We start from the raw sequence: 14,511 nt of genomic DNA on the forward strand, positions 1-14,511 counted from the left end.
TATTCACACTGGGCAGACCTAGTAGTAAGTACTAGGTGGAAGACAGAAAAAGCTCCTAATCTAGTCTGACAGATTAGACATAAACATGGACAACAATTAAGAGAACAACATCTGTTGTCCTGACTGTGCAGTACAAACACTAAAGACTTTAGAAGTACATGGAAGGGGCCAATCACTGGAAAAGGAAATAGGAAGCCTTCCCAGAAATGGTGGTGTGGAGTCTGAAGGCTTATTAAACATGAATGTGTGAAGGAGCTTGTCCTGGGCTATTGGCCTTCCTAACCATTGCAAGTTCCCAAAACTGTAGCTTCTACTGGGACCAGATCCAGAGAACCTTACCCTTGACCACAGACTTCCTCTTGCCGCTAATTTCTAAATTTTCCTGATACCCATGAGGCACAAAGTCTCCAGCTTTCTGGTCCTTTGACTTGCTTTACACCCTGTATTCTCTAATAGCTGCACCTAATTCCTAATCACCTTCCCTTCCCTTCCTTCTAGTGCTGTCAATATATCTTGGTGCCTGATTTGGTATCTTATCAATTCAGTCCATGGAATCCTAAACTTTGAGAGCCACAAGTACCTTAGTGCCCTTCTAATTCATTCTCACTTCACAGATAAGGAAACTGAGGCCCATCAAGAGGCAGTGACTTACCTAAGCTCTAAATAGCAAAGATAGGATTCCAACTCAGGTCTTGTTCCTAGCCACTGTTCTTTCCAGCAGACCATACACTTCGGTTCGGTTTGATTCAACCAACATTCATTAAATGCCTAGCATTTATGTGCAGGGGGCTGTAGTAATAGACTCAAGAGATAAAGAGGACAAAGCAGTACCTCCTCTGCCACCAAGGAGCTATTCTAGTCTCTAACAGGGGTAATACAGCAAGTAGACAGAGGAGACCAGGAAGAGGCAAAGGAAAGATCTTGACAAAGGGTTACAAGAAATTTGAGAAGGAAAAAGTACCTTCAGCTGGTAAAATAAGACTTCAAGGAAGAGGAGTTCTGAAGCAAAAGGAAAAGCTCATCAAGCACTGCCATCCACTGACATTATGCTAGGTTATCGTGGGAGGACTTACAACAGATAGTGTTGTGGGTAAAAATAAAAAGACAGGATTGGCCTTTCACCCAAAAGAAGGTGTTGTTTTTAGCACTGTGGCACAGCAGGAAAAGGCTGGGATTCCAGTCCCAACCCTGTGGCTTCTGATTCTTCATAACTTGGGCAAATCATTTCTCTCTTGGTCTTAGAGGGATTGGACTAGATGACCTGTAAAGACCCGTCCATCTCTAACATTCTGACATCTAATTGTCCCCAAAGTTCACCAAAGATGCCACTCTTTCATTCCACAAACTATAGAGACATTGTTGTGCTTGTTTTAGCAGGGGTACCTTTCTGTGCAGGCTGTACAAATAGCTCCCTGAGGCTTGGCCAGGCACACCCTTGAGGAGATCAGAGTAGCCTGGGTAGGAGGTTGGCTCAACACTAGACCAGGTCTGTTTTCTTCTTTGCCTAAGGCCTCTGGGCTGACATGGTTTCTCCTCCTTTTTTGGGAGCCACCTGCCAGTTGGCATGGGGCCCAGCCTGAGTATAATTAGCTACCCTATGACAGGTGGATGGTTTCGGGTGAGCCAGGCCTTGGCTCAACCCTAGCCACTCAATCCAGCATTGCCCCAGGCCTCAGCCGACCTGGCCCCCCTCCTCTCTTTGTCCCCTCTTGTTGGGCCTCCCTGCTGACTGAAAGGAGAAAGCTGGGAACCAACATTTTTCCCTCCCTTCCTGCAAGTATAGGCATTCCCAAGTATCTAGAGACCCAGGATATTGTCACTAGGCCCTTCAGGACAACTGGGAGAGCAGATTAAATCAAAGCCTAGTGAAACATCCCCATGAAAGTTTTCTCAGACTCTACCCTGGAAGGAATCCTGGGATTTAGAGCTAGAAAGGACCCTAGAAAACATCAAGCCCAATTCTCTTACTTTACATATAAGAAAACTGAGTCCTACAGAGGTCATAAGATAAGATTTAGAACCAGAAGGGATCTTTAAAAATATCCATTCTAACCTCATCATTTTGCAGATGAACAATCTGAGGCCCAAAGAAGAAACTGTGACCAAGGGACCTCCTCCCACCTCTTCACCAGACATTGGAACTTGGGAGGAAAGAGCAGTAGGGGCAGGAGAAAGTGAAGTTATCCCAAGGGCTGATGGGAGGGATTAGCAGCTCATAACTGGCTATGTTCTGTGCTGGCTGAAGGGAGGGAGGGAGTGAACAAGTGAACTGGGAAAGCTTCCCTTTCAGAGCCTGATGATTGACACAGTGTGAGCCAGGGCAGCCCCCAGGCCCAGCCAGTGCCATCCCTTTCAGTCCCCCAGAGCTGGGAATCCCCAGACACAGATGAGAGTGCCAAGGACAGCTCTGCCCACTGAGCCAGAAGGCAGAGGTCTGTCTCCCTTAGCTTCCTTTTCCCTGCCCTATTCTCACCCCTAGCAGTGCTGTGTACTTTATCCTTCCTCTACCAGCACCATTAACACTAATTTCTGCTGGAGAATATGGGGAAAATGGGCCCTGCAAGAGGCAGATAGTACCCAGTCCCGACCCCAGAAGGACCCTTGACACCCAATACACTTCATTTTCAGCTATACGTATGGTATAATATGTATATTTATACATATAATATTCATATATATATGTATGTGTGTATATTATACATATATATATGTAAAATGGACTTGGCATAACTCAGTAAACATTTATTAAGTGACTATGTACCAAGAATTATGCTTAATATTGGAGATTTAAAAAAGGGGGGGCCCAGAGACAATCCCTGCCTTCAAGCAGCTCACAATCTAATGGAGTAGACAACAAGCAAGCTCATATGTACAAGTAAGTTATGTATAGGATAAATAAGAAATAATTAACAGACAGAAGGGAATGAAGAAGGGTTAGGCATAACTTCCTGTACAAGGGACTTAAAGGAAGCCCGGAAAGCCAGCAGGGGGAGGTAAGGAAGAACATTCCAGGCATGGGGCAACTAGAGAAATGCCTGAAGCTGAGAGCTCGAGTGGGGCAGCCAGGAGGCCAAGATCACTGGATCCACGTGGGGAGTAAGATAGAAAGGTAAGAGGGGACTAGGCTGTAAAGGGCTTTGAATGCCAAACAGAGCATTTTGTAGTTGATCCTGGAGGGGATAGGGAGCCACCGGAAATAACTGAGTAGGAGGGTGATAGGTCTGACTTGCATTTTAGGAAAAACACTTTGGTGGCTGAATGGAGAATGGATTTGAGTAAAAAGAGTCTTGAGGCAGGCACACCCACCAGCAGGAAGATATGGGTTCAGATTCCACATTGTGGTTGGATGAGCACTGGCTTTGGAGTCAGAGGACATGAATTTGAACAGTTCTACCTCTCTTACCACCTCTCTCTGTCCCTGACCACCTCTGTGACCTTTGGCAGGTCCTCTCTGGTCCTCAGTTTCCTCATTCCTGGCTTTGCTAGGCTTCCTTGGGGCCTATCTAACAAAGAGGGCTATGGACTAGAATCTGTCATGGTCTCGTGGGAGATGGAAGGGATAGGAGAAGCCTTGGACAAATATTAGGGCGTCTTATGGAAATAGCTCCTTCTTCCGCTAAATCCCACCCATCTTTCCCCACCTCTTCCAGAAAGCCTTTGCTGGCCACTGCGGGCCACAGTAAGTTCTCTCTCCTGCTGTCTCCCCCATAATGCGGTATAGCCTTGGGACATAATGCTGTAGTGTTCCTCAAGAATGGAGGATTTTAGAAGCTCATTCATTCAGCAGCTACCGATTGAGGTTCTAGAACCCCATCCCAGGCAAGGGGATAGAAAACAAAGCTTAGACAAGGCTGTTTTAGATAAGTACCATATGTGGTAGAGGGATTCCTTCCTTCTACACACCTGTATTAAGTGGCTGCCTTGGGTAGAGACCCGTGCTGAGCAATAAGAGCTATGCAAAATAAGACATAGTCCCTGCCCTCATGGAGCTTACAGTCTAGCAAGGGGATTCGTTAATTCCACAAACATTTACTAGGACCCACCTAGTGAGTATAGGGGGTTACAAAGCTTAAATAGCACACGGTAACTGCTCATGTGGAGCTCACAGTCTGTTAGGGGGTTAAGATAAACTGTAAAAATGTTAAATATTACGTGAAAAATGCATTAAGCACTGAAAAGAATTTTGTAGGGTCTGAGAAGAAAGTCTTATAAACCAGGGAGATTGGAGTAGATTTCTCCCAGAGGAAATATTTGAATGCTGAGTAGTATGCTTGGAGTTGAGTTGACAAATAGAAGGAGCAAGTAGGGCCTGGAGCTAGTAAGCTCATGTCCGTGAAGTCCGTGACTTCAGACACACGGACTCTAGCTCTGACCACTTCCTCCTGCATCCTCAGCATTGTCTTACCTCTCCCCTTTTCCTCTCTCATTGCCCTGACTCAGTCTGTGCTGTCCTTTTCCACAGTGCAAGAAAAAGCATATGCTTCTGTGCCCAGACTTCTCCCGGAAGGGGAGCTGCCCCAGGGGCCTACAGTGCCAGCTGCTCCACCGGCCCAGGAAGCGCCTCAACAGGCGGTCTGCTCCTCCACAGCCCCCTGAGACTCACGGCTCACCCACCAAGTGGAGAAGATTGCGGAGCACTGGCCCCAGGTAAGGAAAGGACTATGGGAGTGGTGCTCAAACCAAGGAAAGTGGGAACTCAGTCCCAACCCACTCCCCCTACTCTAGCCCTGTGACCAGCCCCTTCAAGTAGAAGAATTAGGGCCCAGGTCTCTCAGGGGGAGTGTGGATCATATGTCTGAATACTGAAAATCAGGAGCCTTTAAGGCCATCGTGGATCTGTCATTTTCTTATAACAAGACTCTAGATGAGATATTTCCTCTGAGACACAGTATCAGCTATAAAGTCAAGGGAATAATCCTTGTACTGCCTTCTTACAGGACTTTGGTTTAGAAAAAAATTTGGTCAGTTTTAAAGTCAGAAATTGAGTTGTCATTATCTAGTACAGTCCCCTCGTTTTACAAATGAGACAGATCTGAGACAGAGAGAAGGAATTCCCCTAGAATCACATACTCTGGGGTGGACACCTGGCAGGGCTTCCTATCACATTGGTGAAGACTGCCAACAGAGAATTGTAATGCTCTTCATCCTATGGCTACCCAGAGTATTTCCTAAGCTCGGGGTAGACCAGAGCAGTGGTCAGACTCCAACAGAAATGGATCCCTGAAGGCTGCAGATTGACTTAGAAAGCCACACATGAGCATTGTCTATGTTGCATTGTACTTTTATTTTGTGAGGTGGCTCAGTGGGTAGAGAGCTCTGGACCTGGAGTCAGGAAGAACTGAGTTCAAATCTGGCCTCAGACCCTAAGTAAGTCACTTAACTTCTGTTTGCTTTAATCCACTGGAGAAGGAAATGACAACCACTCCTGGATCTTTGCCAAGAAGACCCAGATTCAGATTCCACTCTGCCGTTTATTGGCTTTACTAGATTAAATGAGGCAGTATGAACAGGGCTTTGCAAACAAAGCACTGTGTAAAGTCTAACTGATTTTATTACTGCTGTTGTCATAATCACTTATGGACCTGGGTAAAATTTTAAAATATGTTTTTATTGACATCTTTTATTTTTCTCTCACTTAAATTTCCTCCTCAATCCCCGTTCCTTTTGCCAGAGAGCCATCCCCTATAATAAAGAATTTTAAAAAGAAAGAAATGAGAAAGGAGGAGAAGAAAAAGAAGAAGAAGGGGGAGTATCAGCAAAATCGATAAATAAGTTGGAAATATCTGACATGTGTAGCGTTCCACACTGGGCAAACTTTTCCCCTCTTTGGGCCTCTGTTTCTCCATTTGTAAAATTAGTATATTAGACTAAATTATTGCTAACATCCTTTACTAATATAGACCCTCTGACTCTCTGACCTTTGGAGGCACTCCCTGGCCTTCCCATGACTGGACTATGACAGGGACCACCCTGGCCCACATCGCATCCCCAAACCCTGCCCGAACCTGTAGAGCTTCCTGAGCCTGGTATATAATAGAGAGCAACCCAGACCTCTCGGCTCGTTTAGTGGGAGTGGAGTCCACATCCTTCTGGTGACCGAGGGAGGAATGCCTGAGGGGAGATGGATGGGCAAGTACTTCATGCAGTCCAGTGGAGCTTTCCTGGTTTTCTCCCCCTAGCTGCCCTTCCCCACCTTGTCCCTGCCCCAAGAGACCAGTCCTTTAAGCCCTCATTTATAGGTGAGGGAATTGGAAAGCCTGGAACCAGTGGAAGGAGGGCTGGATTTGGGTTCAAATTTGGCTCTGCCACTTACAGCCTGTATTGACTTGGGCAAGTCGCTTTGCCCCTCTGGGTCTCCGTTTCCTCATCTGTAAAATGTTGGCCTATGAGGTTCCTTCCAGCTGGGGGCCAGTCAACATGCTGGAGATGGAACCCTCCTCCCCTCCCCTCCCCTCCCCTCCCCTTTCTCCTTCCTCAGAGAATTGAGTACTGACTAGCCAGAAGAAATAATAGCAGTAATACTCATTAAGAACTACAGTATGCTTGCCTTACATCATCTGTAGGTGCTAGGGTAGGGTAAGTACTATCCCCATTTAGTCAGTGAGGAGCCTGAGGTTCAGAGGGATAGAGGGACCTTGGACTGGAACTCAGACTTGAGCCGGACACTCCAAGATCGGCTATGTGTCCACTCTCTCACACTGCCTCCTATGTAGGTGACACTTCAGGCACCACTTCTACCAGAGGAGCAGAGGGCAAGGTTGACTGTTCCCATTTGATAGAAAAGGAAGTTGTAACCAGAAGGTACTTACCCAAGGTCACATAATTCGGTGACAGAGCCGAGATTCAAACCCAAAGCTCTTTTCATTACATTATATGCTGCTCCTCCAAGAGACATTGTTGATGAATGCCCAGTCATGAGGACACTGGTGCACTGGCTCTTGAGCCCTTGCTGCCTCTGTCCCTAGTGTTTACTACTGTTTTTGCTCAGGCCTGCGGTAACAGGTCTGACTTGGAAATTGCAAAGTACTAGATTTTGGAACCAACCCCCCTCCCTACTAAACCTGCACCAGGTCACTGTCTCCAGACCAAGCTGGGGTAAGGAATAGCAATGTTACACATCCTTGTACCCAGGAGTTGTGGCTGTAAACATCCCCCTTCCTAGTACATACCATGATTCAGGCACATTTCTTTCCTCTGAATATGTTTTCTCATCTATATAAGGTGACAACAATCCCTGCCCTCCTCCCTTCCCGAGGCTAGTATTAAAAAGGATGTGAAAGCACTTTGGAAACTATAGTATAGCGTAGACATATGAAGGCAGTCATGATAGTAGTAGTGGTAGTAGTGTAGTGTGGCTGGTGGTGCTAATGCTGCTGGTGGTGGTAGTCTCAAAGCCCTGCAAGATAAAATCCAGATTCATTCGTCTGTCATTTCAGGTCCTCAGGGCTCTGGTACTAGCCTACAGTACCTTTCCAACTTTAAGCCCCATTGTTCCCTTGAGCCTACCTTATTTTGTCTCTAGCCAAAATGAAGTCCTTTTCATCTCCCAAAGATGCATTGGGCATTCTCATCTCCAAACCAATGTCCACTACTCCCCCAGCCTACAGAGTCTTCTCCCAGCATCTCTATCCATCAGCCTCTAGCTCAGTTGCCGTTTTCTTCATTCAGTTTACTTAGTAGCTACGTATGGAGCACTCCACTCCACTCCACTCCACTCCACCTCCTTCAAAAGACGAGGCTTCAGAGGCTGGGCCACCAACAACAAAAGCTCTGGTGGGGCCTTATAAACCAAAAGGGTTTGCAGAATGGGCTTAATGATGTACTTGTGTCTGCCTTCCAAGCACAGAAAGGTTCATCACTAGGTTGGCCACTGGGAGAATGAGTTTTTCAGCCACAGCAGATCACAAAAGCCATAGTCTTCATGAAAACTCAAGGAAATCGTGAATCTGAGAGTACTGTCAATCACACTGTGCCACACTTAGAGGACAAGGAGACTTAGAACATCAGCACCCAGGCTTGCCGTGTTTAGTGTTGGAACTCAGTGTGGTTAAGGACAAGGTTAGGGAAAAGGGCGTAATTTGGAGGTGGGGGATGAGAGATAGCTAGGTGGCACAGTGGCTAGAGTGCTGGCCCTAGAGTCAGGAAGGCTCCTCTTCATGAGTTCAAATCTGGCCCAGACACTTGTATGACCCTGGGCAGATCACTTTACCCTCTTTGCCTAAATTCCTCATCTGGAAAATGAGCTGGAAAAGGAAATGGCAAGCCAGACTTTGCCAAGAAAACTCCAAATGGGGTCACAAAGAGTCAGACATGACTGAACAACAACAGATGAGAGACACCAAGGTAAAGTGAACCTAGTGAAGCATCTGGGGCCAGGAGACCTGAATTCAGCTCCTGGCTCTGTCACTTACTGTCTTTGTGACCTTGTTCTTCTCTGAATCTTATCTATAGAATGGGGCTGTTGGATTAAGGATCCTTCCACATTCTCAGTCTTTTCTTCCTGAAAGAAGAAGGATAAGGAGATTTCCATAAGGCAGAAAAAGAAAGAGTTTAGCAAACAGCAGGTTGTTAGAAGTTGTGCAGAGGACCGTGTGGACAGTCCACTCACTTTTCACTGTTTTCCAGGCCCGCCCTCATTCTCTGTACTGTTTTCTCCCACAGGAAGTACACATCTCCGAAGTCACAGGCCCAGAACACCTCCAGCTCCTCCTCCTCTTCTTTCCTGTCATCATCATCAGCATCCTCTTCCTCAGTACCATCAGATGCAGAGGAGCCACATGAAGGGAACATGGAGGCATCAGGTTCCAGGAACCTCTCCAAGCTGCCCTCCTACATATCTTTGCAGTCTTCATCTAGTCCTCGGGGCCACTCGGCTTCCCGAGCACGCAGGAAGAGCCCCGCCAAAGAGGAGACGGGTAGGACTGGGGGTACCCACCGTGAATTCCCTCCTTCCTGAGCTGTAGTGTCCCTCCCTCCCCTACTGCCCGTTTCTGACTTTATCCTATCCTCAACACAACTTGTATATTTCTCATAAGTCCTTAAGAAAGAGTTTGCCTAACTGAACACTGGGGGATACTCCCTTGTGGATATGGTGGGTGGTAGGACTGGGGTATAGTGCTGCTGTGCATTGAGTACTGTGCCTAGTGCTCATCAAGATACAAAGTTTAGCTAAGTCATGGCCCTGCCCTCATGGAGCTTACAGTCTAGCAGTGGGAAAGATAACTGATATAATTATAGCATAAGGCAAGCTATGATAAGAGGCATAGAATGGGAGTCATCACAAAGCTATAGAGATTCAAAGGAGGGAAATTCCCAAAATAGTTTATTGTCTCCTGAGCAGGGGCAAGAAAGGCCTGAGTTTTCCCCTCAGATGGTATCTGCTCTCTCAGACCTTGCGTGACCTACCTGTCCAGTTTAAATTACTTCCTCTATTCCAAGTCTGTTAGTCCTATTCTTAGGCACCTGGAGGGTGGAGTAAAAGAGAGAGATCCTGTCCTGTGATGGCTCCTTCCAAAAGGGAAGAGATGAGCACCCTCCCAACCCCTGTGATCCATGGGGTCCTCAGCTTCCCCTCCTCAGAATAGGAAATAGGAAAACACCCGCTTTTTCATTCAGTTAAGCAGACTTTCTCTTAGGACCTTCGTATGGAAAATGGGGGATAGTTGGGGAGGTTGAAAAAACTGGAGGGAACTCCTAGGAGGAGCTAGGTTATTAGGTAAGTAATCCCTTCCCGGGGGGAGAGCTGTTGGGGGGAGGAGTAAAGAGAGATATGTAACTATTGGCAAGTCCTCTTGATCATTTATTCAAACATTCACCAAACACTTGGTAATACTTGCTATGTGCCAGGCCTTGTGCCAAACTCTGAAAGAGAAGCAAAAATTAATAAGGTATAGTCTTTGCTCTCAAGTAGTTTATAGTAAAGGGAAAAGACATTTAAACATGAACTATAGCACAAAGCAGGAGGCACCTAGGTGGCTCAGTGGATAGAGAGCATTGGGCCTGGAATCAGGATGACCTGAGTTCAAATGCGGCCTCAGACACTTACTAGCTGTGTGACGCTGGGCAAGTCACTTCTATATGTCTTAACCCACTGGAAAAGGCAGTAGCAAATTGCTCCAGTATTTTTGCCAACAAAACCCCATGGGCAGTATTGATGTGCTGTGGTCCACAGGGTCATGAAGAGCCAGTCACGACTGAACTACCGAACAACAGTAGTACAAAGCAGGATATGAAAGGGAAGAGAGAGGCACGAAGGGTTGTTGGGGCCCAAGAGAGAAAAATAATTCTAGATGGGGGCTCGTGAGGGCAGGGGCTATGTCTTCCCCTTAGACTGGGGACTCACTGAAAGCAAGGCCTTGTTTCTAGTATATGGATTTGGATAGATGTGAAGATCAGAGGTCGATGGGAACTGGTTAATTAGGAGGAGGGGAAGGAAACTTTGTGCTGATACCCATAGATTTCAGGACTGGGTTCAGACAAAGCCCTCTGGAGGGGAAGATAGCTGGAAACAGGACCTAGGGATGGCCCTGCTGAAGGTACTGGAAGAATAGCCGAATCTCGTAGGTGTCAAGAAGTCTGTTCCCAAGGAGCAGGCTCTGGACACCCATCCCCTGTAAGAACTCCAGGGGCTCTAGCCCAGTCAGTGTCTGAGGGGCCCCTGTGGTCCACCTATTTTTGGCTCCGATGCTGCTCGGTTTCCCTGGCCAAAAAACACAGCCTTCCACCTGGTCAGGGCCCATAAGGGAGGTTAAGCCAGAGCACTGCCTGGATGGCCTGTGATTCCCAGCCTTACGGCCCCATCTGGGATTCTCACTTGGGAAATTAATTCTGTTACGTTCAGCACATATTAAGTGCCTGCTATGTGATCTAGAGGCAGCATGATGTAGTGGGAGGTGAATTTGGAGTCAAAGGACCTGGGTTTGAGCCCCAGCACTGCTACTTACTGCCTGTGTGACGTTGGGCAAGTCACTTAACCTCTCTGGGCCTCAGTTTCCTCATCTGTAAAATGAGGAGGTTGGACTAGGTGACTTCTAAGGTCCTATCCAGTCCTAAATCCTATGATCTTATGAAAGATGAAGAATGACACAGCCACTGCCCTGCAGGAGTTTACAGTCTAATAGGGAGGATATGACATGTATGCAAGTAAGTATAATACAAGGTAGGGGCAAAGGGGATCCAGGCAAAGTGCCATGAAAAACTTGAGGAGGGAAGGAGAGATAAGGGAAGGCTTCATGGACGATGTGGTACCTGATTAGGGCCTTGAAGGAATGGAGGGAACTTCCTTTAAAGTAGAGATTGAGAAGAGAAGAGACTGTTTCAGGCCTAGGGGGCAAAAACACAACAGCCAGTGGACTTTGGATATGAACATGTATGTGGGTGTTTCTGTGCAGGTATCGTGTGTGCTGATTATGGGCATGCCTGTATTCATGTGTGTGCACATTAAGGGGGTGTACTCGTCTGTATTCATTCACTCAAATAGTGGAGCTGAGGAAGGAAGCTGAGAGGCCTGGATTGGTGCGGCTGATTATAGGCAGTGGGGTTGGGAAGAGAGCAAGACTTTCCCATCAGGAGTGAATGGGAACTAGAGTGAGACTGGAAGACCTCAGGCATTCTTTGTGTGTCCCTCTTTGCATGGGTCCCCAGACCAGGGAGCAGGGGCATGGGTGGGCCATGCACAGCAGGTACCAAACGTTTCCATATTTCACCTTCCCATTAAGCCGCCCATGTGCTCCGTGCGCTAATCGTACCCAGCCGCACCAACGCCAGCCATTCCAGGCGAGGGCTAATTTAATTAGAAAGCACCCATTTTAGTTAATTTGTTCGAGAAGATCACTGAAAACTCCTGGAGAGAACAGATGTTTCCCTCTCCCCCGATGAACATTTGGGGCTTGGTAAATGGCTCCACTCAGCCTTGTTTAGGAGAGAAAGGAGGATTTTATGGCCGCAAACGACCCTTTCTGTAAACATTTTACAGCTCTCTGCACGTTTGAGTGACGATAAACCCCGAGCAACTCGGCGGGCTGCAAATTTGCGACCATACGGCTATCATTTTATTGTCATATTTCACGGTCGTAACGTTAATGGAAGATGCTCGCTACAGCCTTTTTTAACAGCTCCGCTGAGCACGCTCAAACACCCGCTTTGGCAAATTCAGGCAGAGGGGCGGCTGCCTCTAGTTTGTTTACAGCCTCTGCTTCTAGAGGGCGAACTTTTTGGAGGCTCCGCCACCTATTTTCTTGTCCCCCACTTCACAGCCACCAAACACCTCTCCTTTTTCCCTGTGTCCCCAGCCCAGAGAATTGGAGGTCAGAAGACCTGCCAAGTATTCACTTGTGATCCAGGGCCACATTACTTTCACTTCCTGGACCTCAGTTTCCCACTGTGTAAAATGAAGGACTCGATCATCTCTAAAGCTTTCTCCCACTATGAACCCTGTCATCCTGGAGCACTTTTTGGCCTGCTAATGGGGCACTGACATCTGGTCATGGCACCCAAGGGCCACCACACAAGCTGTCTCCATCTGGATGAGACTGAGGCCCCTAAGTCTTATCCTAAAAGGTGCCCAGCCCTAACCCTCAGAGATCCCTTTCCTTCCTTCTAGGGGTTCAAAACCTTGTTGGTATTCAGGGAGGGACAAACATTCTTTGTGTGGATATGGGGGCGGGAGGAAAGAAGGGAACTGCTATAATGAAATTCTTAGCAATATGGTACAATAGGAAGAACACAGAATTTGAAGCCAGCAGGCTTGGGTTAAAATCCTAGTTCTGCTGCTTGCCGCCTCTCTGACCTTGGGCACATCCTGTCACTTCTTTGGGCCTCAGTTTCCTCATCTGTAAGATGAGGAAGTTCAGCCAGATGATCTCTAAGGTTTCTTCCAGTGCTAAATCCCGTGGTCTTGTTCTCCCTCTGCCCACCCTCCCTCCTTTTCTCTCCCCCTCTTTCCCTGCAAGCCAGCATGAAAGTGGTGAAGAAAGATGGGGTAATGATTTGGAGACACCCTGCTTTCTGGTTGTCCCCACTTTCCCTTTAGAGAGAGAGGGAAGGAACTGTTGTAATCAGAGCCTTGGCGTTGTATTACAGAGAAAAGAGCAGTCAGTTTAGACTCAGGGCTTTGGTTCAAAACTCAGCCTTGCTGCTTACAAACTGTGGGATTGTAGACGAGTCACTTCCCCTTTCTGGGCATCAGTTTCCTCCTCTGTAAACTGAAGGGTTTGTTAAACTAGATGGTCTCTGAAATCCATTTCAGCTCTAAAATTGTGTGAACCCCCTGAGCTATAATAGCACCATGGAGGACTTTGAGCAGAGAAGAGAGCACAAAGATCTGGCAAATGGGGAAACTGAGTCCCACAGGGACCTGACTACAGAAGTTAGGCTTCTATCCATTGGACCACTTGCTGTCTGTCATCTGTCTGCTACCCTAGGGAGTATCCACAAGGGTCCAGAGGTCTGACTAGAGGATAAGAACTTCTCTTTTTCCTGTTACTTAGCCCCCTCATGGCCCTTTTCAGGTGCCCTCATCCTCAGTAAGAAGCCGAGAGGAGATAGTCAAGTCTTGATCAGTTGGCTCCCAGGGCACTTTCTTCCTTTTAGGAGGGAAAATGGTTGGGGGGCAGGGGAGAGGATTCTTAAAAGAAATCCAATAGCCCATTATCCATTGCCAGAGAAAACAGGAAAGTGGGGGTAGAAGAGGCATTGTTCCTGGGAAATGTATATAATAATGAGGACTGTCCCAAAACACTTTCTTCAGGGTGCCTGAAATTTAATCATCGCCAACCACTCTGGCCCTTGGGATTCAGTATGGCCTAGGTCCCCTGCTAACAGGGAAAGTCCGTTAAGTCTCATCACCTCAGGAAAAAGGAAGAGCTTCCTCCCTGAGATGGGTCCAAGGGCAGTAGGTGGACAAGCAGGTCAGAAGGTGTTTGGGGGGGGGGGAATGCAGTGCCTTTTGGACCAGCTAGAAGGACTTCACAGGGGATGAAGGGAAGCCTTTGCAGTGAGTTATCCTGTAGGTGAGATTGTCACAGGGATCTGTGTCACTGTGGGTGGGGCAGAATGAGGCGCAGAGAGCCGGAAGGGGTGCGGTGAGTGCCCCAGCAGACTGCAGCGGGAGCCGGCTGGCCAAGGAGGCCGTTGACTCTCAGTTATCTGCTTCGCAGGTTATCCATGGCGAACATTTGAGCCCAAGTTGCCTCCCCGCCTCCGTTCCGCGCACTCTCGCCACCCGGCCCCCGTGGGTCTGGGGGACGCAGACTCAATGGAACCCCAGCCTGAGCCACGCAGTATTAGGAGGGTAAATCTGCTGCTTTTTAAAAAAAATGTTGCCCTGGGTTGCACCCCAGAATCCCATGGGAGTGGCTTTGGGATAGATCACGTGCTGGTTTGGATTATCTGCAGCATCTCTCTCCTTGAATAATACAGAGTTGGAAGCATAGCCTTCAGCAATGATTGGTGACTCCTGCCAGGCAGGAGCCATTAGTTCAGGGATCTTGTTGTTCTTTCCCACCGTGAGAT

The 14,511-nt window shown here is 47.6% G+C and overlaps 1 protein-coding gene across 2 annotated transcripts in view; it reads left to right on the forward strand.

Annotated features, from left to right (window-relative positions):
- The window catches only part of ZC3H3 (zinc finger CCCH-type containing 3), a 525,055-nt gene that overhangs the window by 486,160 nt on the left and 24,384 nt on the right, over positions 1 to 14,511 (forward strand). The window contains exons 10-12 of one of the 2 annotated variants that reach the window (XM_036767816.1): positions 4,463 to 4,647; positions 8,662 to 8,915; positions 14,157 to 14,290. In XM_036767816.1, the coding sequence (XP_036623711.1) occupies positions 4,463 to 4,647; positions 8,662 to 8,915; positions 14,157 to 14,290 (573 nt within the window). The remainder of the gene's footprint in view (positions 1 to 4,462; positions 4,648 to 8,661; positions 8,916 to 14,156; positions 14,291 to 14,511) is intronic. The other variant, XM_036767808.1, reaches the window with a different exon arrangement.

This window comes from Trichosurus vulpecula, chromosome 1 (genome assembly GCF_011100635.1).
Source record: "Trichosurus vulpecula isolate mTriVul1 chromosome 1, mTriVul1.pri, whole genome shotgun sequence".
NCBI classification, from domain to species: domain Eukaryota; kingdom Metazoa; phylum Chordata; class Mammalia; order Diprotodontia; family Phalangeridae; genus Trichosurus; species Trichosurus vulpecula.